We start from the raw sequence: 24,607 nt of genomic DNA, 5'->3' as shown, positions 1-24,607 counted from the left end.
ACCTTTTGGCTAGCAGCCATAGCTCCCTGAAATTCTTAACCACTGTGCCACCAGGGCTCCAGCCACAGGTATACCCATTACCATTACCCATTGCCATCGAATTGATTCTGACTCATAGGGACCATATAGGACAGAGTAGAACTGCCCCCATAGGGTTTCCAAGGAGTGCCTGGTGGATCGAACTGCCGACCTTTTGGTTAGCAGCTGTAGCTCTTAACCATTACGCCACCAGGGTTTCCAACTACAGGTATAAAACCCACTGCCGTGGAGTCGATCCTGACTCATAGCGACCCTATAGGACAGAGTAGAATTGCCTGATAGAGTTTCCAAGGAGCACCTGGCAGATTCCAACTGCTGACCTCTTGGTTACAGGCCGTAGCACTTAACCAGTACGCCACCAAGGTTTCCACTACAGATGTAGAGGTTAGGAATTACAGCACACGTTTTCGAGGGACACAATTCAATCCATAACTTTGTTCTTCTTTGATTTTTTTTCAAACCATTTAAAAGCCGTTCTTGGCTCCTGGGCTACAAAAACAGACAGAAGGCCAAATTTGACCCTCAGGCTGTTGTTTGCTGAGCCCTTTCCTAAGGCATCAGTTAAGGCATGCAGAAACAAGGTCTTTTTTTTAGGGTCTTGATAGTAAGTGGTTTAGAGTAAGGGTGGGCCTAAAGCATTGATTAGAAATTCATGCTAAGAGATAGTGGAGGAAAGATAAAAACAAACAACAAAAACAGTGACTGTGGCTTCTAGGGGCTTCAGCCTATGGGTCAGTTTGGATGAGATATGTGGGGCTTAGGTGAAAGACATAGAAAATTATCAGTAAGAGTAGAGCTTGATCACGAAACAAAGGGTAAATGAGCCAGCGTTCTGTAGGAGCATTACTCACAAGTGGAGTTGAATAGATAAAAATGGATGCAAACTCCTGCATGAATTGGAACAAATGGGTAGAAGGGGAGAAAGATTTTTCTACGTTTACTACTGTGGCACTTCTTTCATCCAGATACCCGATCATCATTGGATTGGCAAGCTTTTTTTGGTTTTCAGTTTGGAAACTTGATTTATTTACCTTGATATTTATAATACAGTTTGGAAATTATCAAATTTAGTTAGGCATGCTGATTATAAATAAACTTTGCTTTATGGTGCAAATTAGTTCATGAAAATATTCTTAACACTTGGTAGTTTAGATTTGTGCTATTCTGATTATTTTTAGAAGGTATGAAATACTGTACTCACCTGCTAATTGGGCTTCATTAATGTTTATTGAAAATGCTAATGAAAATAATTTTTTTTATTTCAGATCCTTCCTTACCTGTTTCTCCAACAACAGTTCCATCAGATGGTTTTATTAATTTTGGTGAAAGCAGCTATTCCCTCATTGACTTAAAGCTTTCATGGTATGAAGCCGAGAAGTATTGCACACTTCATAATTCCCATATTGGAAGCATTCTAGATCCCTACAACAATGCATTTGTGTGGATACAAATGGAAAAACTGAACTCACCTGTGTGGATCGCCCTGAATAGTAACTTGGTAAGACGCCAGAAACATGTGCAACTTGACATGTTGACAAATTGTGGTTGAAAATGGTCCTCTTTGTGTTTATTTTGTTGAACACTTGTTATGTGTAAGTTGTGAATGGTACTAAGATGAACAAAACCTGATCTATGCCTTCAAAAAGCTAGCAAGTAATTAATTTGCTTGATAATTTAGTCATTTTCTTCTGACAGGTGTGGTCGTAATTCTCTTATGGGATTAAAATAGGATTTTACTTATTTTTAGAAAGATTAAATAATTTTCCATTATATCAATATTTATATTTATAAGTAAAACAGTACTATTATCTTCCTTATATTGATGGAACTAATGATTACTCAAGGACTATTTGAGTACACATGGTAGAATACTACAAATTCTAACTTGGAATAACATATTTTGCATTTGCCATTGAATCTTTGGTAATTGGTTTGGTAAGTTAAATGATGCAGTTAAGGAAGAAACAATAGTTTGAATTAAAAAAAAAAAAGTCCATATCTCTGATTGATAGTATGCATTATCTATCTGTTCTAAAGCTTTACCTGTAAAATCTTATCGACACTGTTAAAAGAATATTATTTATTGGTAAATAGTATTTTTGATGTTATCGATTAGACTGTATGTGATCATAAATATGTTCAACTAAATTTAATAAAAAGTTAAGTTGGCAAATTGAATAAAACAACCAGGTTTTTTTTTTTTTTAAAATGACATTGTGATTTGTGTAGTTGAAAGACCACTTGCCTAGAAGGCAAGAAACCTAAGCTCTTCCACTACCTATCTGTGTGAATTTAGCTAAGTCATTTATCACTGACACTGTTTCAGATTAGGTTATTGTTTATCTCAGGGTTCCACAAATTCATTGAAAATTACTTAATTTTTATTTTAATTTCAATAATAATATAAGAAATATTTTATTTGTTAGGAAGATAAAACCTCTCTCTTGTACTTTTTTTTTCTTGCACTGAAAACCTGCAAATGTAGAAGAATTTTGTAGAATAAGATGGCAGTTTTTTTATTTCAGTGGTTTTCAAATTGGCTTCCAAAGACATATTCCTGGGGATCTCCAAGAAATAGTCCTTTCAAAAAAAGGCTGCATTTACTGAATTTGAGAAAAACGGATAGAAATGACTTACAACGTTCTTTTATATTCCCTGAAGTTTAAAAGTCTATGTCAGATCACTATCTTAAATGTCCTTTTTTCTCCTTGTTTGTTCTTTTGGTATTTTCTGCTTGAAGCATGGCTCCATGTTAATGGTTGTTTTTGTCCTTGCAGACCAATAATGAATATGTTTGGACTGATAAATGGAGAGTGAGGTACACCAATTGGGCTGCTGATGAACCCAAGCTGAAATCAGCCTGCGTTTATTTGGATACTGATGGCTACTGGAAGACAGCTTATTGCAATGAAAGTTTCTATTCTCTCTGTAAAAGATCAAATGGTAATTGAATACATAAAACAATCAGGATTTTGAAATTTTCCGAATAAGTCACTATATACCAGTATTGATATTATTAAACTATTACATGTCTCAGATACCTAAGATAGTATAAAACATATTCCTTCACCTAAAAAAGACTGACTTAGTGATAAACCAATATACACAGGTCAAAATAATGGAAACAGAAAACTCTCTTCAACAATAGAGTTTATCTTTATTAGCCTTTGAATGTTTATTTTTGAGATTGCCCTCTGAATCAATGATGCCAGATTCCCCAGGAAATTATACTTATTTTTGATTCTCTACAGTGTACTATATCAAAATAATTTTATCAGAATGCATATAGATCCAATGAAAATCAGTTATATTGTGGATTAAGACCCAGAATTCTAGTGATATCATTTAACTACATCACAGATGTCTTTAATAGCCAAGAAGGGCTTACAGGGGCTAGGATCTCAGAAAGGGAAACAAAAGGCTTAAAGAGGGAACCCCTTTGAAAATTATTTTTGGGTGGCCTTTTTTTTTTTTGACTTGTTAATATCTTTGGAGGTGCCTGTAGATCTACATTCTTGATTATGAGTGTGATTGATTACCACCATGTCATGGTACATTTTACTGACTATATTTAAAATGAAAAAAAAAAGGATAAAGTAAAAGAAAACACAATAATAAAAATGGTGAATCTAAATAATGACCACTAGAAGTTTTTCTTTCATAATGATAGGTGATAAAGTTTCCCTTATCTGCTAAGATATTATTCTATCTGATATAGAAATTTTTGTTTTTGCTCTAATTTTAATGATTTTTATTAATAGACACCCCTGCCACTGAACCTCCACAACTGCCTGGCAGATGCCCAGAGTCAGATCACACAGCGTGGATTCCTTTCCATGGACATTGCTACTATATTGAGTCCTCATATACAAAGAACTGGGGCCATGCTTCTTTAGAATGTCTTCGCATGGGTAAGTGCCACATTTATCATGAGAAAATTTCAGTCATCTATTCCTCAGTTTTAAGAAACCAATAGCACCATAATTAAAAACATACGAAATGTAAAAATACCTTTTTCATTTTTTGTTTACTTTGTAAGATGCTTAACATAAGGCCCCCAACATCTAATGTCTAAATTTGTAGCTTCTTTAGTAGTATAACCTCAAAATTTCAGAGAGTTGAAGTAGAAAGTAATAATTTGCTGAGAAAGTCTTTCTTCCTTTCTGCCCTAATGCTCCAAATTCTTATTCCATTATTTAGTGTTGTACTCACCTCCAATCACTGATAAGCTCAGGTTTTTACAAGTGCCCAGGCCATTTTGTTTTACCATTAATAAAAAATATTTAGTTCTGGTTATCATATGTGTAAAGAAAGACAAACAAAATGAAACTCAAATAGATACAACATATGTGAATTTTCCCACATGAAATCAAAAAAGGTCAAATAAAGTTAATTTTTCTGGGTGCATTTAAACATCCACTTAGTTAAATCACACTGAATGTTTTACTGAATTATTTTTACCATATTTTGATTATGCCGCAACTCAAGGTTCCTCAACCAACAGTGGTGTTCAAGAATTGTATCCCCATTTCCTTCAGGTTCATTGAAAAGGCAACCTTGAGTTTTGATTTTCAGTTCTGAGTTAGATGATGTTTGCTTTGTCAGGTTTTTCTTTGTGTATTTTGGGGCTCTGTTGTTAGGTGCATGTATGTTTATAATTGTTATATTCTCTTGATGCATTAAAACTTATTGTTACGAAATGTCTCTATTTGTCACCGGTAACAATTTTTGTCTAAAAGTCTATTTTGTCTAGTATTAGTATAACCACTCCAGCCCTTTTTTAGGTACTGCTTGCATGGTATATCTTTTTCTATTCTTTTACTTTCTATCTATTTATGTCTTTGAATCTAAAAGTGTTTTTTTTTTTTTTTTTTTGTAAACAGTATATAGTTGGATCATGTTTTCTTTAATCCATTCTTCCAAGCTCTGCCTTTTGGTTGGAGTGGTTAATTCATTTACTGTATTTTTATGCAGATAATGTGTAACTTCTGCATTTGTTTGCCAGCCACACCCATCCCCCATCAGGTAGCTTCATAAGCAAGCTATGCAAATTTTTTTTACAGCAACATGTGGAAGAGGATTGGCCTGTAGGTGCTTGTGAGGGTGCCTGGCTGGCAAACAAATGTAGAGGGCATGTGTTACTTGTTTTAAAATACAGTACATTTAATGTAATTACAGATGAGGTAGGATTTATGTCTGCCATTTTGCCATGTGTTTTCTATATGTCCCTTTATTCCTTTGTTAATGCCTTCTTTTTTGTTAAATATTTTCTAGTGTACCATTTTTATTCCCTTGTCATTTCCTTTTCTATATACAGTAGCTTAATGTCCATGATATGTTCTGTGAAATAAGATGTTGTGTGATTTGGATGTTGTATGAACACCGTACAGTCATGTGCCACATAACGTCCATTCAGGCGACATCGGACCGCATATACATCAGTGGTCCCATAAGGTTATACAGCGCCAGGAGGAGATGGAGCCTGTGGCCCTGCCCCCTGCAGGAGCAAGGGAAAGAGAAAGGAAAGAGGGGGCAAGGCTGTGCAGGGAAGGGGCACCTAAGTAAGCAGTGAGCTGAGATGGAAGGGCCCAGTAGGAGGCAAGTGCATATATAATATGGTTTTTGCACGAAGTCCAAATCATATAATATCCTATTTCCCAGAGCATATTGTGGACATTAATCAAGGCATGACTGCAAACCTTTCTCCTTCCCTCACTGCTATGTGGGGTGGGCTGCATCTCCTCCTCCTCCTGGTGCTGTATAACCTTATGGGACCGCAACATATATGCAGTCCGAAGTTGCCCAAATGGACATTATATGGTGCGTGGCTGTACATATTTATTTATTTTCTTAGTAGCTGCCTCGGGAACTACAAGTAACATATTTATTTATTTATTTATTGTGCTTTAAGTGAAATTTTACAAATCAAGTCAGTCTCTCATACAAAAATTTACATACACCTTGCTACATACTCCTAGTTGCTCTCCCCCTAATGAGATAGCATTTTCGTTCCCTCCACTCTCTATTTTAATGTCCATTCGGCCAGCTTCTGACCCTCTCTGCCTTCTCATCTCCCCTCCAGACAGGAGATGCCCACATAGTCTCATGTGTCTACTTGAGCCAAGAAGCTCATTTCTCACCAGTATCATTTTCTATCCCATAGTCCAGTCCAATCCCTGTCTGAAGAGTTGGCTTTGGGAATGGTTCCAGGCTTGGACTAACAGGGAGTCTGGGGACCGTGACCTCCGGGGTCCTTCTAGTCTCAGTCAGACCATTAAGTCTTGTCTTTTTATGAGAATTTGAGGTTTGCATCCCACTGCTCTCCTGCTCCATCAGTAACATCTTAATTTGTAACACTCTCACTCAGATTAATACAAATTTCGTTTCAGTAGTGTACAAAACTGCTCCCAGGTACCTCCATTCCTTCTCCCCTCCTTTGTGCTGTTACTGTCATTCAAATTACATCTTTGTACATTGTATGCCCATCAGCACGTGTTTATAATTATTGCTTAATGCCGTTGTCTTTAAATCAGATAAGATAAAGAAAAGAGTTACAAACAAAAAATACATTAATACTGTCCATTAGTTTACCTGTATAGTTACCTCGACTTGTGCTCTTTATTTCTTCAGGTGGATTCAAGTTACTGTCTAGTGTCTTTTCATTTCAGCCTAAAGGACCCCCTTTAAATTTTTCCATGAACATGTGGAAACTTCATTTTCAATTTTAGGTGGCTGTATTTTACTGTAAATAAAGTGAATAATCCTCATTCATCAAAATATTTTGAAATGGTTATTGTCTGTGGAATATATTTAATAATGAAATAGGAAGTAGTACAATAAAAAAAAATCATCAAGGGGATGATCCAGGGACCAGTAATGTGGGATGCAGGGCATATGGTTAAGTGAAAAGCCTCGAGTGTCAGAATAACTGTGTCATGTTATAGATCTGCTCTGTACTTAGAAAATTACTTATCCTCTGTGCTTCAGTTTTCTTATCTATAAAATGGGGTAGCAATAGTATCTGTTTCATGGAACTGTTGTAAAAATTTAATGAGATCCTAATTACAAAGCCCAAATCAAGATGCTTGGCATGAAGTGCTTAAAATGTTAAGTGCTACGGCTGCTAACCCAAAGGTCAGCAGTTCGACTCTGCCAGGCTCTCCTTGGAAACTCTACGGGGCAGTTCTACTCTGTCCTATAGGGTCGCTATGAGTCGGAATTGACTCGACGGCACTGGGATTTTGGTATTATTAAAAAGGTGTATAGGGTTTTACTATAAAATTCAATGCTGACACTGAATCAGTCTTAATCTAATCTGGGTTGTTGATACCATAATCTCCTAACCAGTTTTCCAGTTTCTTCTTTTTTCTTATTTTGAACTGATTAATACTCCAAAAAATGCATTTTATTACTCTATTGATTAAAAACACTGTGTTTTTATTTCTACAAAACTCTAAATATCAATCCCCTGCCCTCTGCAGTGAGGCCTAACCTATGTCTTCTTTTGCCCATTGACCAGATTCTGCTGCATTCCTGCCAGCAGAGCCATCCCTGTTCCCAAAGAAGCTCTATGCTTCCCTCCTCTTTGTTTTTCTCCTTATTACCGCCTCTTCCTGGGATTATTTTCTATCCTTTCTGCTTTTTAATGTCTTAAGTTCTACTTCTTCCATGCTCTCTTTTGGTTGCTCTACCTAAAATAAATCTTTTCTCTGTTTAATACCTCCATAGCATATTGCACTTGTTTTCTTTTTGTACTTTCAACTTACTACTCTCTTTTGTACTCTTCGCTTATTAGTAGCCATAGAGCTATGTGTTTCTTCAGATACAATCTATGTCTTACTCATATTTACATATCTTTTTTTTTTTCTAGCAATTAGTTCAGTGTCTTGTACTCAAATGATACTTAAAAAACACATTTCAGAATAGAAGCTGAAATTTCTGAGAAGGCAAATGTCCACTCTTTGAAATTGTTTCCTTTAAGCGGAAATGTGATGCTGATTTTTATTACTCCTAATATCAATACTGTCATAAAAACATTTTTGGCTACTTACACATACTTCCATCAAATTTGTGCTTTTATACTTTGCAGGTTCCTCTTTGGTTTCCATTGAAAGTGCTGCTGAATCCAGTTTTCTGTCATACCGTGTTGAGCCACTTAAAAGTAAAACCAATTTTTGGATAGGATTGTTTAGAAATGTTGAAGGTAATTTCTGCAGAGCCATTACTTAATCACAGATATTCAAAATGTTGTATGTAAAGCAAGGTTTCAGTTCCAGAAACTCTTACTTTAAATAATGATTAATTTGTGAAAAACTTGAAAACTCAAACTCATGTTTTTATTTAAAAGATAAGAACTGAAAATTTTAGTGCCTCACATATTAAGCTATTCTCAAAGGTGCTAATTAAATGAATATCTCCTGTACCTAAGTTAGTTTAAGAACATATGTACAAATATTTTTTATCTTATGCCGAAAAAAAAAAAAAAGAAGCTAGAAAGGATAAGTATAAATATTTGTATTAGAAAAAATTTTTTCAACTAAAGCTATACAAAAGCATCTTCTCAGTTTCTTTTCATATAATAATTAGCCATTATAGTCTTGCAGGTTAAAACTTGGGTTGTAAACTATTAATTACAGTATAAAATAATATGCTTAGAAATTTTGTGTAAGTTCAATTTACTTTAAGATGCATTATTTAAAAAATTATTTTCTTGCAAAATATATATATATAAAACAAAACATTTTCCTTTTCAACATTTTTTACATGTACAATTAAGTGACATTAATTACGTTCATCGTGTTACCCAACTATCTCCACTATGCATTTCCAAATTAAGGTGGGTTATTTTTAACTTTCCTTTGTTGGTTTTATTTGATAATCAGGAATGTGGCTCTGGATAAACAAGAATCCAGTCTCCTTTGTCAACTGGAATGCAGGAGACCCCTCTGGTGAACGCAATGACTGTGTAACTTTACTTGCATCTTCTGGGTTTTGGAATAACGTTCACTGTTCTTCCTACAAAGGATATATTTGTAAAAGACCAAAAAGTAAGTAAGAAGTTTGTCATATGATACATATGTTTACAGGCCACTATTTCTTCCAAATAGTAAGATGTCAAGTGTAGGATTATAATGTAATTACCAGCTCTCTCCCTTTATAAGTGAAAATCCATTCTGCCATAGTGATCAGCCGCTGTCTGCAGCCCAGAGTGAGAAAGCAACACTGTCTGCCTGCTAAGCTGACATAATTATTCTGGCTTGTCAATACATTTATAATGCGATATCCGTGCATGTGGATTTGCAGAGTTGCAAGCAGTTGGGAGAAACAGTTGACAAAGCCTCACTGCAAGAGAGAAAAAGGAGTGAGGCAATCACCCAGCTGAAACAAGAAGAGGCCAGGGTTCTGGAGAGCAAGCAGAATTTATGACAGAATAAATCATGTACGATGGCTTTGAGACTGAGTGGCAGACCACGCAAGGAAAAGGATTGGGGGAATTAGTTGTGTTAAATGCCCGCCATGTTTCACTATCTGGACCTTAATAATCTTTTTATGCCATTCCACCTCATATAATGTTCTTTCAAAGAGACAAATTTATTAATAGATTAACAAAAAAGAATTAGATAAAATACCCCTCCCCCCAAGTAGATTTTATTATTTTAAATTGTGCAGGTCTTTAGCCTTTTTCAACTCTGTTTTAAGATACCACACCCTCTGGTGTAATGTTGAAGTCTATGTCACTTTTCGTTCCAGTACCCTGTAATGTCTTAGACTTCACTGGGCCAATTTCAAAACTCCTAGCCTAGGATATCTTACTTATGGGTAGATTTTAAGGGCATCAGTTGCAGAAATGCCATTCAGAGGATCTCATCTTCAGATCTTCCAGTGTATTCCTACAGCTGTAAAATTTATATATATCTACATATACATATATTGCATACATATATATCATGTTACTGTAAACCAAACATGGCAAATTCTACGTATCTGTAAACCAAATAATAGCCACTATCTACATGCAGTTATTATGGGTTTTTGTAAATGTTTAATTTCTTTTTTTTTTTTTTTTTACAAACAGTTGTTGATGCTGAGCCCACTCGTACATTGATGACAACAAAAGGTAAGACCATTACTAAATTTCAAATTCCATATCTGTAATACATTAATACAGTTTGTTTTCAGAACCATAATAATCCCTTCCTACCCAACCCCCCCATCACTCTCAGTGGAATTGCTTTAGTTACGCTAGACTCAGGTCATCCACCCACTTTGATGCACTAGAAGAATAGGCCTAGGAGTCAGCCTAGAGTTTTTACCATAAGATACTACTGGACTCATTGTTTAGTCTGTTACAAAGGGGCTTTGTATGAGAGCCCATAGAATAAATTTCACTCAGGAATCCTTGTGGGGTTTTTTTTTTTTGAATCAATTTTATATACTACTTGAATTAGGTAACTGATCATATTTCACTATTTTTTGTTGGCTGCTAAAAAAAACTCCAAGTGAAATAATTGCTTACCTGCAATTATTGGTTAATTGGTTAAGAGCTCAGCTGCTAACCAAAAAGTCGGCAGTTCAAATCCACCAGCTACTCCTTGGAAACCCTCTGGTGCAGTTCTACTCTGTCCTGTAGGGTCTCTGTGAGTCGGGATTGACTTCTTATTAGCCTAATGGGTGCTATTTGTTTACTAGTTACACTTATGAATTCAAATTTCCACTACTCTTATTTTCTCTTTTCCCTAATTTTTTACTTGTTTTCTATTATTGTTGTCTTTATCTTATAAAGTGGGTGTTTGTAAGCAGCCTTAAAGTATTTCGAACAAGATACATATTTCTAAAACACTGATTAACTAGATCGAAACTCTGGTTCTCGATTAACCAGAAAGATGACGTATTCTTGCAACTGAATAATAGTCTTAGCATTTTAAATGCTCTCTCTCATATAGATTCTTATTTTTATGTCCCAGATTTTTATTTGACAAACGTCACTCCAAAGAATATTCATGAAATTTAATTTTTGAAAGAGTAAAGTTGCACTGTTCTCTGTGCTATTTTACTTCCTGTTGCCCTCCATCTTTTTCTAATGTTTCTTGTTTTTCTTTTCAATAGCCGACTCAAGGAAGATGGACCCTTCCAAACCATCTTCCAGTGTGGCAGGGATAGTTGTCATTGTGATCCTCCTGATTCTAACTGGCACTGGCCTCGCTGCATATTTCTTTTATAAGAAAAGACGTGTGCAACTACCTCAGGAAAGCACCTTTGAAAACACCCTCTATTTTAACAGTAGATCAAGTCCAGGAACTAATGATACAAAAGATCTCATGGACAACATTGAACAGAATGAACGTGCAGCCATTTAGTATCATAATGTAATTTAGATATATTTGAATTTTAAAAGATTGTAACTAAAATGTTAAAGTCTTTAATTCGATGTGATTGTTTCCTTTAAAACTAGTACTGTATCGCACGCACGCTGTCTTTTTTTCTTTGCCTTCTTGAAGAAATAATTGCACGTTTTCTAGTCTGGTAAGATCTTTTCACAAAAGAGGGATAATAATATTGACCACAACTTGTTAAATATCTTAGGCTGATGTGTAGCACAACAGTGCTAACATTTAAGCGTTATCAGTATTAACTTGAAGCAGATTCTAAGAGTCCCAAAGCAGCTGACTAAGGTTCCTGAAATGCTTTAACAAACTTCCAAAGATATGTTGCCTTTTGAAACATAATTCAGCCATTAGAAGACCATTTTTAAAATTAAGTACAAATAACCTCTGGTAGCATAAAAGATTTGTCACTTTCTCTGTTCCTAGTCTTGATTTTCACTCCAATTAGTTACAATTGTTTTTGTTCATGCGCAGAAAGAAATAAGGCAGCTGAGAATCTTGTTTTCCCCAAACAGGGTTTTGCAGCCTGTATATTCTGAATGTGTTCTTGGCCCTGATGTGTGTATATCAGGAATGCAAAGATGTGAAATAAAAATGTACATTTGCATAACTGGATGTATTTAGATAATGTGAAATAAACATCAAAGACAAGGTCTATTTTTAATAGATTTGCATTTTGGTGATCTTTGTGTCAATTTGCTTTGAAATGAGATTTATTTATCCATTTACTTTACACTTTATCCTTAAAATAAAAAAAGAATATATTAGTGGAGAAATTCTTTAAATTAAAACTTTCATCTCTTTGGAAAAGAAACACTGCTAAAACACAGTGTGTAAAATGAGTTTTTTTTTTTAACCATACTAACTTGCACAATTTCCCCCACACCTTCCCCTAAAACATTGACCCAACTCGGAATTAAACAATCAAAAGCACAACAGTAACAACTGGGACTTACCAAACCAAACCATTGCCATTGAGTTGATTCCAACTCGTAGCGGCCCTATAGGACAGAGTAAAACTACCCCATAGGGTTTCCAAGGAGCACCTGGTGGATTTGAACTGCCGAACTTTTGGCTGAATTGTAAATTTCCACCTTTAGCGATTCCTTTCAGCTTGAAAATTTTGCCTTAGATAAAGTGTCATATATTGTTTCACATCCCCACACAGGTATCACCTCATCCTTTGATGTTCTCAAGGGACTGCTGTGGGTAGGGGGTCTTTACCTGGGGTCCCTGGACAGAACTCCTTGGATGGCATTAAGGAGTCAGCGAAGGCCTAAAAATTGCATGCAGAATCTTGAATCTCTTTGTGTTTGTGCACTTTTTTCTAGGAAGCAAATCACTAGATTTTCAAGAAAGTCTGTAATTCAAAAAAAGATTAAGCAGCAGCATATTGGGTGAGGGAAGGGGGTGGGAATTGCATTTCCAATATCCCCAGCTTAAGCTAGGAGACAGGTAGAAAAGAATCGGAAGTTAGAGGTGGCCAATTGTGGGAAAGGTTGCTCAGCGCAAATAACTTCCTCCCATACCTCGGACAATAGAAAACAAAATTGCTTTTCATTTTCTTGATAAGATAAAGCATATTCCATTTGAAGAGGCCCCAGTGGAAACAATAGCTGCAGAGTTAAAACAGTATGTGGGGAATTACACTAAGGAAACCTCTTTCCTAATATATGGATATTTTCTTCAAACTATAAGAGAGAATTTTAAATGTGCAATGAAGAGAATTATGTGAGTGAACATGGTTTACAAATTCTTTACACTAATCTTTCTCATTATAATTCAGAGCTGCATTTTCACAGAAAATATTTTGGACTCCAAACAACACGTATCTTAGACATCAATGTCTTATCATTTCATGAAATAGTCAGTGTTCAGTGGTATGTGAATACTGTGTTTCACTCCCTAACACTATGCACTCAAAAACACATAATCGAGTCGATAAATCATATACATTTACACACCTATCCAAAAAAAAAAAATACTAAAATATCAAGGATTGGGGTGGGGGAAGTATAGGATGGAGAAGAGCAGTTTTTATTTTGCTTTATTCATTTGTTTTTGATTTCTGTTGTAATTTGTTTTTTAACTGCAAAATCCCTCTGGGGATTGAATGTTCAAGTGTCCTCTTCACTGGCTTATTGCTTTAGGTTTTCATCAAGATTCAGGGGCTGGGAGAGTCTTGAGGGTGTTTTTTCCTCAGTTGAACTCGGTGTGATTTTCTGTAACTTGAACACTGACAGTAAAGGTGGCATCTGCAGACAGTGGCAGACTCTTTGTTCATCCATTTTTTAGTATTCACTCATGCATTCATTTGTATACTCATCCATTCATTCATCGAGGATTTCTTGAGTATTTAATACATGTGCCAGCTAGTCCCTGGAGGTTCAAGGATGCGTAAGAAGAAGTGCCTTTCCAGAAGGAACCCTGTCTAGTGGAAGGGGCAGACATACGGACAGATCATTGTACAACAATACGGTGGATTCGCTGATAGAACTATGCTCAGGGTATTCACAGAGCAATGAGAGATGGGGATTTTGTTGTCAGCAAGGACAAAACTAAGCTTTATGGGGCCTGAGGATTGCAATTTTGAGGGTCCTCTTAAAAAATACAAAAATTTAGGTGCAAAAGTAAATATTCAGAAGGAGAAAGGAAATTAATGCAAAATAACAATTTTAGGAAGCTGGCAACTTAAAAAAAATCAACAGCTGAGGAAAATTATCAATTCCTTTTAGTAATTAACTTCCCGACACACTTGTGTAATGCTTTCTTTTTGATTGCTCCTTCTATGGCGGTGGTTTTGTAATGCTATTTATAGAGGGAAGAGAAAGATAATTCAGTCCTTGCTCTAGCGTGTTGACCAAGAAATTTTTAAAATCTTTGTTTGAAAACCTTGCTTCCGACTCTACAACATGTTATTGGGATATACTCATATTTCTGTATAAGCTTTATTCCTCAACCTTCAAGTCAAGATTGGATGCTTTGACACAGTGGATGATAAGCATATTACTAGAAGCCATCTGTGATACAGCTTTGTCATCTGTCAACTTCATTAGGCTGAACTGCAGCCCTCAGTTTTCCAGTGAAACACTAATATAAGTGGTGCAATGAGTTGACAAGAGCCCTGATGGCACAGTGGTTAAAAGCTTGGCTGCTATCCAAAAAGGTTGGCAGTTCGAATCCACCAGCTGATCCTTGGAAACCCTATAGGCAGTTCTACTCTGTCCTGTTGGGTTGCTATGTTTCAAAATCAACTCGATGGCATCAGTTGGGTTTTGGGTAATCAGTTGACAAGGAGCCCGGGTGGTGAAATGGTTAAATGCCTTGCTGCTAACTGAAAGTTTGGTGCTTACAACTGACCCAGCAGCTCCACAGGAGAAAGACCTAGCAATTTGCTCCCATAAAGATCACCCTGGAAAACCCTATGGGGCAGTTCTACTCTGCCACATGGGGTTGATATAAATCAAAATTGACTGGACAGCACCTAAAAATCAGTTGATTTTAAATTAGGGAAATTATCCTGACTGGGCCTGAATTAATCAGAAGAGAAATTATCCTGGGTCCCAGTGCCGTCGAGTCGATACCAACTCATAGCAAGCGACCCTGTAGGACAGAGTAGAACTGCCCCATAGAGTTTCCAAGGGGCCCCTGGAGGATTCGAACTGCCGACCCTTTGGTTAGCAGCTGTAGCACTTAACCACTACGCCACCAGGGTTTCCTTAGCCGCCTGGCTTAATCAGTTGAAAGATCTTAAAATTGGGCCTGGGGTTTCCTTGGGGAGAGAAGGAGACTTCTGCTTGTGAACAAGATGTTTGGCCTGTGAGGTTCCAGCCTGCTCTTGATCTTCTCTACGTGAAGGCCTGCTCTATGGACTTCGAACTTGCCTAGCCAGCCTGCCACAATTGCATAAGCCTATTCCTTGTAATCTCTCTTTATCTCTCTATCCATCCGTCCGTCCACCCACCCGCCCGCCCTTCTGCCCACCCACCCACCCACCCATCTATCCATCCATCTATCTGCTAATATCTCCTACCGGTTCTGTTTCTTTGGCTGAACACTTACTGATTCACCATTCCTACAGTGACAACTGTGTTATTATATTATTCTACTAAAGCCAAACTAAATGTATTCCAAACTCAATATCCATTTACTCTGATCCCAAAAATGTTCGTGGTCACTCTAATACATGACATGTGATGGAGGAGAAATCAGAGTAGAGAGCCTCAAACAATTATAGTTAGAATACCTTCTTTCTACAAATTTTCTTAAAAAATTATGGCCACGTGAAACATTGCTAGGGCCCCTCACAAGGCCTTGGAAGAGACCCATGCAAATGAGGACCCTTAAAACTTAAGCTTCATTAGCTTCCTTATACAACCATTCTGAATGTCAGGAATAGCTTCTAAGAGAGATGCCATCTGAGCAGAGAACTGAACTGTCTTAAAGAATGAGTGGAAAGTATCTAGGAGAGATGGGGAGAGAAGGCAGGAATGGACTCCAAATAGAGGAAAAGCTTCGGCAAAGTCCCTGAGATGAGAAAGAGTTGGTTGCATACAGGGAGCAAAGCGAGGTGGATGAGTGGGCAGGGACTAGAGTCTAGGGATCATGCACCCAAATGCTGACAGAGGCCCGCCCTCTGCTTGATCTTCATTCACCCTGACGTGGTGCCAGGCTCTGCCTGTGTGACCTAATCAAGGAGACAACATGTATCACCACTTCTTTGCCTCAAAACACATAATTGAAGCTGCATGCATGACCTTGCCTAATTTAAAGAGGTCTAAAGAAATAGCACTCCTTTATACTCAGGTGCTCGAGTCTGGGGCCGTCGAGGTACTCTAGTAGACTGGTGAGGGATTAGGCTCAGAGAACCCCAGAGACTGCCTTACGTTACATCATCAGGGAATGCTCAGAATGATGGGCTTTTCTCCATAACAAAATTGGAGGTAGAAAACCCTATCTTAATTCAGAAACCTTTATATTATTAGGAATATAAAGCATCTATATTACTGATTATAGGGTCGCTATGAGTCGGAATCGACTCGACGGCAACAGGTTTGGTTTTTTTATGTCACTGAGAAATTATTCTCTGCTAATATCTGATGGAAAACCTATTTCATTGGCTATAAATTAGTGTTCTCAATGCTGGTTGCACATTGGGATCACCTGGGCCTCACCCTAAACCAATTCGAATTTCTGGGAGTTGGCTTAATTAACAGAACAAAACAAAATAAAAACTTTACAAGAGATTCTATGAACTGGGTAATGAAGATATAATGTTAACTATCATTGGCTTGTAGGTATTAATTATTCCTCAGAATTTGCTGTGAGACCAAAACACGCATAATTGAAGTTGAATGTGTGACCTGGCCTAGTTAAAAGACGATTTGTAATGATTCTTTATGCTCCGACATTCGACTTTGGAGCCACGCAGGTGCTCATATTCATAAGAACATGGACATGATAGGATCATTCAAAATTACAGAGAGTACTGGTAGAATGGCTGCACATGATACAGTCATTTTTTACCATTCAAGGGGAGGACATGACCAAAAATTGTCACAATATGATTTGCTTTTTTTACTCCTCATCTTACTTAACCAGCTGCCGTGGAGTTGATTTTGACTCATGGTGACTTCACGTGTGTCAGAGTAGAACTGTGCTCCATAGAATTTTCAATGGCTGCTTTTTCAGAAATAGATCACTAGACCTTTCTACCAAGGTACCTCTGGGTGGAATCAAACTGCCAACCTTTCAGTTAGCAGCTGAGCACGTTACCCATTTGCACCATTCCAAGGGACTTTTTTTTTTTTTTTTTTAGGGAGTTCATATTGTCTCCAAATATCGAGCAGAAAAATTTCCCTTCAGGTGTTATTTTTGGTAAAGCCTAAACACACGGGGTCGCCACAAGTTGGAATCAACTTGATGACAACTAACAACAATAATAAAATGGATGTTATTATACGAATGTATTAGGATACTGTCTCTGCTCAGCATACCAGGAACACATATTTTGGTATTACAGTTCCTTTAGCATTCTGTAAATCATGTTTCTCATTTGGAATTGTCCCTGACAGGCAGCTCCATTAAACAAAAGGTGACACTGACATTGAAAAGGCTCCTTGAACGGGCTGGAGGTTCAGGCTGCACTGTGGTGGTTTTAAAATATTAACATTATTCATGGCAGCTCTGTGTGATTAGGTTTTGGCAAAGATGATTGATCTCATTCAACTAGCTTTGTGGGATGAGAGAAAATCCCTCCTAGCACAGCTCTCTCCTTGTGGGTCTAATTACAGCTCATGCACACACAGTTCTCTAGAGTTAAAGAGCCCTGCAAAGCCACCATGCTCTCTTTTCCATTGATTTATTATTCTTTTCTTTAAGGACAAGAAAGTTCAAGACTCTTTGTACTTGCCCCACACAATTCAGATTCGGGGTTTTGGCAGGGGTTCTCAAATTTCGATGGGCATTAAGAATAGCATGGAGAGCTCGTTCAAAATGCAGATTCTTTGGTCCCACACTTATGATTCTGATTAAGTAGGTCTAGGGCAGAGTCCTGGAATCCACATTTCAACAAGTGTCCTGAGAGATTCTGATGCTTTGGCCCTCAGGCCAGGCCTTTGATGAGCACTGTCTTTTGGAATCAGTTCGCATTGAAATAGCATTTTTCCAAAGCTGTTAGAAAACTCACATAATCTATGAGGTAAAAAAGAAAAACTACCAAACCAAACCCCTTGCTGTTGAGTCAGTTCCGACTCATAGTGACATTTTAGAACAGAGTAGAACAGCCCTGTAGACTTTCCAAAGAGCAGCTGGTGGATTTGAACTGCCAGCCTTTTGGTTAGCAGCCTGAGCTCTTAACCGCTGTGCCACCAGGGTTTCATGAGGTAAAAGCAGTGGTAAATAACCAAGTAAAGCTAAATAAACAAAGCCCCTCCACCAAACATGTTGCCATACATCTGACTTATGGTGACCCCTGAAGTAAAGAGTAGAGCTGCTCCATTGGGTTTTGTTGGTATAATACATAGATACAGAAGCAGTTTGCCAGGCTTTTCTTCCATGGACCCACTGAGTGGGCTTAGTAGCCATTGTGTGGGCTTGAACTGCCAACCTTTAAGTTAGCAGCCAATAGCAAAAGCTTGCTCCACCCAGGCTCCTGTAGCTAAGTAGCATGGGAGTTAACTAAAGCAGCAGCTTCTCCATTCTTTTTGTTAATTAACCAATAGGTGCTAATATTCACTTCTGTATTTCTTTTCCTGAACTGCCTCATAAAACCCATTGTCACTGAGTCGATTCCGACCCATAGTGACCGTATAGGACTGCCTCATAAGGTTTCCAAAGAGTGGCTGGCAGATTCAAACTGCCAACATTTTGGTTAGCAGCTGAGCTCTTAATCACTGTGCCACCAGGGCTCCCAAACTACTTTCTGCTTTCCTAATTCTATACTGTTCCTGCATCCCCTTAACTGTCACCATTAATGAATATGTGTATTTGTCTCTCCCATTCAATCTTAGGATATAAACCTATAGGAAAAAATTGTTTTTTCCTATGGAGACTCCCATCTCATAAAAATACCCATCTTCTCAAGTCAGGGTTTGCTCATCTTCTCAAAGGAAGTAAATTGAAAACTTCTGATGGTCATGACCGTCATAACGCTATAATCTAGTTTTATTCTCCTGAGGATCGAGTGGACAGAAGAAATAGAAGAGACTTCATCACCTTTGAGAAAAATTGCAATAAACACTTCAAAGGGGATTCCATCTGGTAGTCTCCCTCAATTTTCTGAAAATCAGAGTTATACTTGGCTGAAAAGGTATCTCATTACTTGTCTATCAGTTTGTCACACTGTGGTGGCTGTGTGTTGTTATGATGCTAGAAGCTAGGCCATGGGGATTTCAAATACCAACAGTGTCCTAGTTATCTAGTTCTGCTATAACAGAAATACCACAAGTGGATGGCTTTAACAAAGAGAAATTCATTTTCTCACAGTCTAGGAGGCTAGAAGTCTGAATTCAGGGTACCAGCTCCAGGGGAAGTCTTCCTCTCTCTGTTGGCTCTGGGGGAAGGTCCTTGACATCAATCTTCCTTGGGTGAGGAGCTTCTCAGCTCAGGAACCCCAGGTCTGAAGGACATGGTATTCTCCTGGCTCTTGTTTCTTTGTAGTATGAGGTCCCCATGTATCTCTGCTCACTTCTCTCTTTGATATCTCAAAAGAGATTGACTTAAAACACAACCTAATCTTGTAGGTTGAGTCCTGAATCATTAACATAACTGCCTCTAATCCTGCCTCATTAACCATAGAGGCAGGATTTACAAAACATAGGAAAATCACATCAGATGGCAAAATGGTGGACAATCACAAAATACTGGGAAATCATGGCCCAGCCAAGTTGACACGTATTTTTGGGGGGACACAATTCAATCCATAACATGCAGGGTCACCCATGGTAGACAGATTTCAGCAGAACTTCAAGACAAAGACAGACTAGAAAGAAAGGTATGGCAATCTACTTCTGAAAATTAGCCAATGAAAATTTTATGGATCACTACAGAAAAATGTCCAATTCGCTTGCTTTGGATACATCATCAAGAGGGATCAATTTCTGGAGAAGGACACTATGTTTGGGGAAGTAGAGGGCCAGAGTGGGGTGAGGGAGATTCTTGATGACATGGATTGGCACAATAGCCACAGATATGGACTTGAACATGCTAGTGATTGTGAGGATGACGCAAGAATGGGCAATGTTTCATTCTATTGGACATAAGGTTGCAGCGAGTAAGAATCAACACCACAACAGCTAACAACAACAATATAACAGTAACAGGAAAGTGGATTAAGTACCTATCATACACCAGGGACAGTGGTATGTAAACAAATGGAATGCCATATAGTCCCATCAACTTTATATGTGTTTTGCTGACTCCCATGTATCACCATAGGGGTTAAATTCAAATTCAGAAGCCTTGGCCCTTGAAATGGTGGGAACAGAGGAGGTGGGATTAGGAGTTTCCAGTGGAGAAGAAACGAGGGTGTGGGATTCACAGTCTCTAGAATCCACCTCTCTAAATATGAAGGTTTGTTCACCTGACAAGATTTTAATCCCCTCAAAGAAGTTCTGAGCTAAGAAGTTCTACAGACTCTGTGTTTTTTGTGTTATTGATCTTGGGTCTCATAATAAAAAGTCCTAATTTTATTTGGCCATATCTAGGCTTCTCTCTGGGCTCTTGCTGCTGTGTGTCAGTAGGCTGTAACTAGAGATAGATTATGCAAGAATCACTTTTGTAGATGAGTCTGTTCCCATATCCTCAAATAGTAAGGGGCAGCCTATCAACCCCACCAGTTGTGTACCTCTGCTGTAAGCCCTTGCCCCACGTGGACTGCAGCTTGGTTAAATGCACCTGGTCCTAGTCTCAAACATCTGTGTTATATGCAAAACAAAGCAGGGCACACCTCATCCAGTGTAGATGCCCTGGCCAAATTTGCAGAGAATAAAGAAGGAAGCCAACCTAGTTTGGAACTTTAGCCTGAGCAGCTGACTCGGATTTCACTGCCAAGCAAAAAGAATCTGGCACAATCTTGGAGGAGTCTCAGCCAACTGGAACTTCTAGAACCACAAATTTCCTCTGAGCTCCCCCTCAAGATGCGTATAGTGTTTGTGCTTGTTTTGCTTTCTTCCCTTTTCTTGTCTAGAAGCCAGATTTCTTCCTTAAAAGGCAGCAAAGCCCCAATACTATGGGGTTCCCATGTGAGCAGAGAAGAGCAGTGAAAACAAGCTTGAGGAGGCCAGGCAGTATCAGGTAACCTTTCCCAAAGCTGATCCTTGGAGTATCCAAGCCACTGTGTTCTTTTGGACAGTCTTCAACCAAGTGTATTCCACAGTGCCAAGCCTCAGGATATCAAAGAACAGCTTACAAAATACTCACTCCCTCATAAGAAATAGAATGATTTAGCTAAGAGGGCACTCCTGCCAACAAATCACATAGGCTGAGACAAGAGCTGAAAGAAAAAAAAAAAACTAAGAAAAATGATAGTATGTTCTGGGTGAAAGGACCACAGTAATTCTTCCTCCAACAGCTCCCATTATCCGCTAACCAGAGGTATCAACCCTAAGGAACTCACAAAAAAGACTGAAAAAGTGAAAAAATATGGTATTTCAGTGTCTGTAATAGGTGCAACACCTGGGCAATCACCAATCTCTGTAATTCATGCATTTGCAATTCTGACTTCATTCTCTTCAAAAATGGAATTTCAGTTTCCACTCTATCTGATATAGAAGCATCGAGTAGTAAAACGTTGCAAAGAGCCAAAACAGAAACAGACAACAACATAAGCTACAAACTCAAAAGCTGTTGCTGTGGCTTAGCCAAGTGCAAGTGGTTAAGTACACACTGTCCATTCTTCTGAACATACAGTATCTAATGTCACAACTCACCACAAGTCTCCAAACATTTGACAGATCTGCAAAAAGTATTATCTCAGGGATTCCAGCAGGTCATTCTGTAGTTAACAGAGAAAGCAGAACATGTTCATTTGGTTGAGATTTAAGGCCAAAACTAGAACCACAGAGATGATCAACATCATCACCTCTAAGGACTCCTATCTAAGACATCAATGACCACCACCAAGGCATGAATAGTGGAGTCAACATCAACATAACACCTACTGGGCCACTGAACTGAGGCTATGCCCAATGTTGGACACTACCAAACCTTATAGCTTTTAACAAGGAGATTGAGATAGTACGTAGACTATTGATGACAGAAAAATCTAGGGTTGAAGCCGCTCCCAGTGCTATCTTGGCAGAGCTTACAGAGATGCTGAAAATGCTATTAGCAGTGCAACACAACACAGGTCCATTAGGCAATACCAGCTCTTTGCCGCAGAACTTCTGACTGGTATTTGATATATAGCTTTAACCTTGGTGGTTCTCTTCATTTTCCAGGCCACAATTCATCTTTAAAATCTGCAAGACTACACCCAACAGAATACTTAATTAATAGACTGTATGTAGATAGATTATGAAGAGTAATTTGAAGGACATTTACTCAAAGGTCTACCTCCGTATTAAGTGTGCTTGGAAGTTTGGGAGACATTTCTTCTTTTTTTGGTTTGCTTGTAAGTCTAAATCAAATGCTGTTGTTGTTTTTTTTTATTTCAAATGTTGTTTTATTAATTATTTTGTTACAATTTAAGAGAAATGTCAGATGCTTAAGAGACCTACTTGTAATAAAATTATTTTCATTACTACTGAAGATTCCCTTAAAAAAAAAAAAAAAAAGGTATACTGTTGACCAGGATTGCCAGTGTAGGTCATAGGCGATCCCAAGTTCTTTTGTGGACTTGTTTTATTGGGTCATTCTTCAACTTGGTAAGATTTAAAGACAGACATCTTCTAGGTCTAATTTTTTTCTTCCTTTTGATATATTTGTAATACATTCTAATTAGAATTTCTATGAAATGAATAATGAATAATAGGTTTTGTTTTGTAAATAGTCATTTAGTTAAAAGAAAAATAAGATCCTGGAAAAATGAATGAATAAATGCCATTTATATGCTGATGAACCTCAGAATTATATCTTTATCCGTGACATCTATTTGGAACTCCTAACTTGCTCATTTGACAGTACTAGTTGAATGTTTCATAGACATATCATATTTAACAAAATAGAACACTGGTTCCCCCCCGCCATGCCTTTCCCACACTGATCTTCTCCATTTCAGTAAATGGCAACCCCCACTCAATCTAGAAACCTTGGAACCACCCTTGCTTCATCTCTTTCCCTCACTCCCCATGTTTGTCACCAAGTCTTTTCAATTCTACTCTCCAAATAGCTCATGGACTTGTCCATGTCTTCCTCTCTCTAGCATCAGTCCGTAGTCCAGCCACCATTATCTCTTGCCTAAAATATAACAATAGCCTCCTACTTGGTCTCCCTGCTTCAACTTTCATATCCTTCCAATTACAATGCACATTGTAGCAAGAGTGATTTTCCTAAAATGTGGGTGGTATAATGTCATTCTCCAACTCAATACCTTTCTGTAGCTTCCAGTGTAATTTAGAAGAACACCCAATGTAATTCTAGGACCTGTGATCTGCCCTGGCCTGCTCTCCCTTACTATGTATGCTCCAACCACACTGGGCTTCCGTTAGTATTTCAAATGTGTCAGGCTCACTTACCTTAAGGCTTTTGCAACATGCTGATAGTCTCTACCGGGAATGCTCTCCCCAGTCCTCAAGAGCTAGCACTTTTTGGTCCTTCACTTTAGAGTGGCCTCCTTGACATAAGATAGCTTCTATCCTGTTGTTCTTCAGCTCAGCCACAGCTTGTTCCCATCAAAACACTCATTGCAATTTCTTAATATTTCCTTTAGTTGTTTGTTTGTTTTCCCCTTCCCTAGTATACCATAAGCTCCATGGAGGCAGGAACCACATCTTGTTTTCTTCATAAGTACCAAAGTGGTTAAGTGCTATGGCTGGTAAACAAAAGGTCAGCAGTTCGAATCCACCAGCTGCTCCTTGGAAACCCTATGAGGCAGTTCTACTCTGTCTTGTAGGCTCACTATGAGTTGCAATTGACTTGATGGCAACAAGTTTGGTTTTTTTTTGTACAAAAATTTCTGGCACATGGTGGCACTCCATAGTGTTTGTTGCCTCCACTGAATCAATGGAAGAATTTAAAATAATATAAAGAAGGCTTCAGACAGAATCCAAAGGAGTACTAGATTTTCGGGGGGCAGGAAACAAGCTTACAAGGAAACTTAGAAGAAGAGGTCAGAGAGGGAGGATGAAAACTACCAGAGTGTCCTGAAAGCCAAGGAAGGGGAGCACTTCCAGAAGGGGTAGAGGGGAAGGTGGTAGAGTTGTTGCTCACTGCCGACTAGTTGGTCCTGACTCAGGGGGACCCCATGTGCAGCAGAACAAAATGCTACTCAGTCCTATGCCATTCCCATGATCTGTTGGGATCTGACCATTGCCATTCACAGGGTTTTCCTTGGCTGATTTTCGGAAGTAGATCATTAGGTCTTTCTTCCTAGCTTGCCTTAGTCTGGAAGCTCCCCTGCAACCTGTTCAACATTAATAGACAAGCCTCCACTGATAGACAGGTGGTGACTGTGCGTGAGGTTCATTGGCCAGGAATAGACCCTGGGCCTCCTGCATGGAAGATGAGAATTCTACCACTGAACC

The 24,607-nt window shown here is 38.2% G+C and overlaps 1 protein-coding gene across 1 annotated transcript in view; it reads left to right on the top strand.

Annotated features, from left to right (window-relative positions):
- Positions 1-12,074, top strand: part of MRC1 (mannose receptor C-type 1) — a 106,512-nt gene extending 94,438 nt beyond the window's left edge. Inside the window, exons 24-30 of the mRNA XM_049881900.1 lie at positions 1,305-1,537; positions 2,817-2,982; positions 3,801-3,950; positions 8,129-8,242; positions 8,922-9,086; positions 10,115-10,156; positions 11,146-12,074. Coding sequence (XP_049737857.1) covers positions 1,305-1,537; positions 2,817-2,982; positions 3,801-3,950; positions 8,129-8,242; positions 8,922-9,086; positions 10,115-10,156; positions 11,146-11,396 — 1,121 coding nt within the window. The 3' untranslated portion in view covers positions 11,397-12,074. The remainder of the gene's footprint in view (positions 1-1,304; positions 1,538-2,816; positions 2,983-3,800; positions 3,951-8,128; positions 8,243-8,921; positions 9,087-10,114; positions 10,157-11,145) is intronic.
- Positions 12,075-24,607: the final 12,533 nt, after the last annotated feature.

The sequence above is a fragment of the Elephas maximus genome, chromosome 4 (assembly GCF_024166365.1).
Source record: "Elephas maximus indicus isolate mEleMax1 chromosome 4, mEleMax1 primary haplotype, whole genome shotgun sequence".
Lineage (NCBI taxonomy): Eukaryota > Metazoa > Chordata > Mammalia > Proboscidea > Elephantidae > Elephas > Elephas maximus.
Note: the sequence above shows the minus strand (reverse complement) of the source record. Positions and strands in the feature narration are given on the sequence as shown.